Source organism: Galeopterus variegatus, unplaced genomic scaffold (genome assembly GCF_000696425.1).
Source record: "Galeopterus variegatus unplaced genomic scaffold, G_variegatus-3.0.2 Scaffold1902, whole genome shotgun sequence".
NCBI lineage: Eukaryota > Metazoa > Chordata > Mammalia > Dermoptera > Cynocephalidae > Galeopterus > Galeopterus variegatus.
In genome coordinates, this window is record NW_007728013.1 from 129574 (window position 1) to 134307 (window position 4734).

Consider the following 4734-nt stretch of genomic DNA (forward strand, 5'->3'; position numbering starts at 1 on the left):
CTCACGCGGCGCGTCCCCCTTCTCCCCGCAGCCCCCCGGGATGCGGTAGCGGCCGCTGTGCGGAGGCCGCGAAGCAGCTGCAGCCGCCGCCGCGCAGATCCACGCTGGCTCCGTGCGCCATGGTCACCCACAGCAAGTTTCCCGCCGCCGGGATGAGCCGCCCCCTGGACACCAGCCTGCGCCTCAAGACCTTCAGCTCCAAGAGCGAGTACCAGCTGGTGGTGAACACGGTGCGCAAGCTGCAGGAGAGCGGCTTCTACTGGAGCGCCGTGACCGGCGGCGAGGCGAACCTGCTGCTGAGCGCCGAGCCCGCCGGCACCTTCCTCATCCGCGACAGCTCGGACCAGCGCCACTTCTTCACGCTCAGCGTCAAGACCCAGTCGGGGACCAAGAACTTGCGCATCCAGTGCGAGGGGGGCAGCTTCTCGCTGCAAAGTGACCCCCGCAGCACGCAGCCCGTGCCCCGCTTCGACTGCGTGCTCAAGCTGGTGCATCACTACATGCCTCCGCCTGGCGCCCCCTCCTTCCCCTCGCCACCCCCTGAACCCTCCTCCGAGGTGCCAGAGCAGCCGCCTGCCCAGCCGCTCCCGGGGAACCCCCCCAGGAGAGCCTATTACATCTACTCGGGGGGCGAGAAGATCCCCCTGGTGTTGAGCCGGCCCCTCTCCTCCAACGTGGCCACTCTTCAGCATCTCTGTCGCAAGACCGTCAATGGCCACCTGGACTCCTATGAGAAAGTCACCCAGCTGCCGGGGCCCATCCGCGAGTTCCTGGACCAGTATGATGCCCCACTGTAAAGAGCAAAGGGCAGGGGTCCGGGAGAGGGGCCTGGGTCCCCTCTCCTCGGTGGCACATGGCACAAGCACAAGAATCCAGCCGTGAGGGAGTCCTGCAGCTCTGGCGAGCTGGGCGGACGGGCCCCTCCCTTCTGCCCTCCCCCCTGCAGAATGGGGCAGGCAGGACCTGGAATGAGTTTGAGGGAAGGGGGAGGGCCACCTGCGCCCCCCTCCCCCACTCCAGCTTCTCCGGAGGAGCCAGCTGGCCTGGTGGGACAATAGTAACGACAAGTGGATTCTCCTCTCCTCCTCCCTTCCTCGATTCCTCCTCCCCTTCCGAACGGGGACACTTAGGGAGTGTTGAACTAATGAGAACTGCCCGGGAATCTTCAAACTTTCCAACGGAACTTGTTTGCTCTTTGATTTGGTTTAAACCTGAGCAGGTTGCAGAGCCTGGGAAAGGATGGAAGAGAGAGGGCGCCTGAGGGGGCCCCAGGGTTTTGGGCTGGCCAAGGAGGTGGCCGCTCCCACTGCCCAGCCCAGGCGAGGAGAAGCTGCATGCGCCTCTCCCTGGCTCCGAGGAAAGAGCAAGGGGTGACCAGGTACCCCTCACCCTCTCTCTTGGAACCACCACCCAAGACACAGGTCCCAAAGTCCACCTGGTGCCCAGAGCTCTTCCCCTGTTTTAAGGGGGAAGTGGCATTTGGAGGGGGATGGACGGGCTGGTCAGTTGGTCTCCTTTTCCTACCCATGCTATACCTTCCAGCGCCTGGGAGTGGAGGGTGGGGAGGACAGAGATGAGCCATCTTTGATCCCAGACCCCCGGTAGAGAAGATGGGGGGGGTTCTACTTTGTGCCTCCTGACTATGAGTGGCTAGGAGATTCGCCTTAAATGCTCCCTGTCCTATGGATAGGGACTGGCACACGATAAGCCACACACTTGGCCAATCCAGGCAGAGAGGCCAAGGGATTTGCCCAAGAGCACCCAGCCAGCCAGGGAAAGTGGGTGGGGGGCAGAGACCCATGCCTTCCAGCTGAGCTCTGGGAGAATGTTAGCCCCATGGGTATTGGCCAGTCAAAGGTGCCTCGTGGTCAGAGCAGAGCCACCAGGTCCCACAGCACCCCCAGTCCTGCACAGCCCTCCCTCCTCGCCTGGGTCAGGGGAGGAGGAAGTCACTCAGAGGCCGGGTGCCTGCCACTCCAGCTGCTCCGGTCTGCCATAGCACTGATCAGTGAAAACTTACAGGAATGTAGCAGTGATGGAATTACCTGGAACTGTTCTTTTTGGGGGGGAAAACTAAACAAACACATTCAGTTTTCTGTGTCAGGTATTGGGCTGGATGGGGCAGCTGTGTGTTGGGGTGGTTTTTTTTCTCGAATTTTTTGTTTGTTTCTTATTTTTAAATAATGTTTACAATCTGCCTCAATCACTCTGTCTTTTATAAAGATTCCACCTCCAGTCCTCTCTCCTCCCCCTCACTCAGGCCTTCGAGGCTGTTAGGAGATGCTTGAAGAACTCAACAAAATCCCAATCCAAGTCAAACTTTGCACATATTTATATTTATACTCAGAAAAGAAACATTTCAGTAATTTATAATAAAGAGCACTATTTTTTAATGAAAAACATGACTTGAGACTTCTTCCCCCACCCCTTCTCTGCCTTGCTTTCTCTTTCACCCACACCCACACTCTGCATCGGAGGAGAGGAGAACGGGAGGCACAGAGGGTGGCGGGTCTGCCCCCTCACTGCCCTGGTGCTCCTCGCGGTGGAATATCAGACGCGCCTTCACGTCAGCGTGCCTGCCCGTGTGTGTCACTGACAAGCTAAGGCAGCCACCTAGACTGTTACCAAGAGGGGTAATTCCTGCTAGTCTGATTCAGATCTGACCAGAATATGCAAAGCAAGTTCGAAGGAAGCGCTTCAAAGGGCTTGCAGGGAGCCAGCTGAGCTGTGGTCAAGGCTTTTAGAGGCTCCAAGCTATTAGAGGCGCTTGTGCTCCCTGGCAGGGAGGTGTTCCGAGAAAGCCCAGGCAATGGGGTCCTAGCAGCGACCCATGACCTCAGCACAGCAGCAGGGTTCACAGGAGGTGGGGGAAGGGGTAATCCCAATGCAAACGCTGCACGCTGCACGCAGGTGGGGCGCTCTCCAGGGGACCAGGTGTTCGAGGGCTTCCTGACCACTGCTTCCCTCACTTCCAGCTTCCCTCCCACATCCCTAGGGGCCCCCACCTGAGCAGTGGACGGGGCCTCACTCCTCCCAAAGAGAGCACCCACCACTTGCACACCCTAAACACTTATAGACAACCTGGATTAACCCTCCCTCCTACCCCCACAAGGCAGGTGTTATCATCCCCATATTCTCAGAGACAGCTATGTACTCCATACCAGCAGGGACTTGGACCGGTCACTTCTGGTGCCTAGATAGGTGCTCAGTAAACATTTGTTGACTGTGTCGGGGCAGCGATTCAGCTTTAGAGAGCTTAAGCAACCAGTCCAGGGACATATCACTTGGGAATTCTGGAAAGACAGGATTGGAACCCTGAAGCATTTGATTTCCAAAACCCATAAACTCTCAGCCTCCCTATACACCAAGTATATGCCTATGGTTGCCCCTGGGTGAGACCCCCCAGAAAAGCCAAGAGGTTAGTACCCCCCCACCCCCTACCCCCCCACACACTCTGGCACTCTGGGTTTTTGGGGGGGGGGGGGGGGAACCTTCTTTGTGATATTTTGCCCTGCATCCTTCTCCAGCCCCACAGACCTGACAATCTGACAGCCAGGAGATAAGTGTTATTATTTCCGAGTCAGGGGTCCTGTCCCCTCATCCAAGTATCAGATGACGCAAATGCCAGAGCCTCTTGCTGTCCCCCTAACACCCGATAAACCACTCCAGGAATCAGTGTCCAAAAGACAACTGACAGAGTAAATAAACAAAGTCGTTTTTCTTTCCCATTTCCCGGACTTTTGGGGAAAATGACCTAAAGTGACAGACGAGAAGGGGCCAAGCCAGGAGTGAGGCTGCTGAGTGGACAGAGGACATGGGAATCACACCAGAGGCACCATCAACTGGAACTGAGAATGCAGACCCAGGTAGGGTCACCTTGCCGGGTGAGGGGACCCAGTGGGGCCTGACTCCCCAGTGCCTCCGAGGAGGATGAGCTTCTGGGAAACTTGTGGCAGCTCGTCCTCATCCTGGTCTTGTGCTGTAGAGAGCTCCCCTTCTGCTGGAATGACGGCCTCGATGGAACCATGGAACCTGGAGCTCACTGAGACCCTGTCCTTGGCCCCAAGGTGTCCAGGGTTCACAGGACACTAGCAAAAGGATTTGGCCTTCTCTGGCCTGGGAGGAAGAGGCCTTTCCTGCCCACCCCTGGAGGCTGAAGCTTGGTTTTGGGGAGGTGCAGAAGCAGCTCACTGCCTACGCCAGACTTCTGTCTCTCCATTTCAGATCACAGACTGGAACAACTCTGGATTTGCAGACAAGGAAACTTAGGCTCAGAGAAGGGAAGCAACTTGCTTAAAGTCACACAGCAAGTTAGTGGCAAGACCAGCAAAGAGCTCGCTCGCCAGCGGCTCCTTCCTCTCTTCTCCCTTCATCCCATCTCCCTGTTACAGAAGCCTTTCTTCCCTTCTCAATCCTTTGAGAAGAAGACACCCCACCTCCAAAGGACTTAGTGGGGCGGGGGGGCCGCTGGAGGAGGAATGCTCCTGGCTCCAAGGTGTGCTAAGAAGCGCTCTGCAGGGAGTGGGGGCAATTCCCTGTGGCTTGAGCAGGGACCTCGTGCCTCAGCAGAGTTAAGAGCACAGACGGAGGTCCCTGGCCAGGCGCCGTGTCCTGTTACCCTGCTTCTAGCGCTGTAAGAATCCACCCCAAGAGGCCCTCTGCTCTCTCTGGTGGCGCTGTTTTTGGGCAGGCCTCCTGATGACTGAAAGCCAGGAATGGGAAATTTAAAGCCTG

At 57.4% G+C, this 4734-nt stretch overlaps 1 protein-coding gene across 1 annotated transcript; it reads left to right on the top strand.

Moving 5' to 3' along the window:
• The first annotated feature begins 22 nt into the window (after window positions 1-22).
• On the top strand, window positions 23-2400 carry SOCS3 (suppressor of cytokine signaling 3). The gene has a single exon (XM_008579507.1). It carries the CDS (start codon window positions 120-122, stop codon window positions 795-797), a length of 678 nt encoding a protein of 225 aa, XP_008577729.1. The 5' UTR covers window positions 23-119; the 3' UTR covers window positions 798-2400.
• Window positions 2401-4734: the final 2334 nt, after the last annotated feature.

Bases quoted from the DNA above. Each gene is read 5' to 3' on its own strand.
- SOCS3 (XM_008579507.1), top strand. From the start codon at position 120: ATGGTCACCCACAGCAAGTTTCCCGCCGCCGGGATGAGCCGCCCCCTG.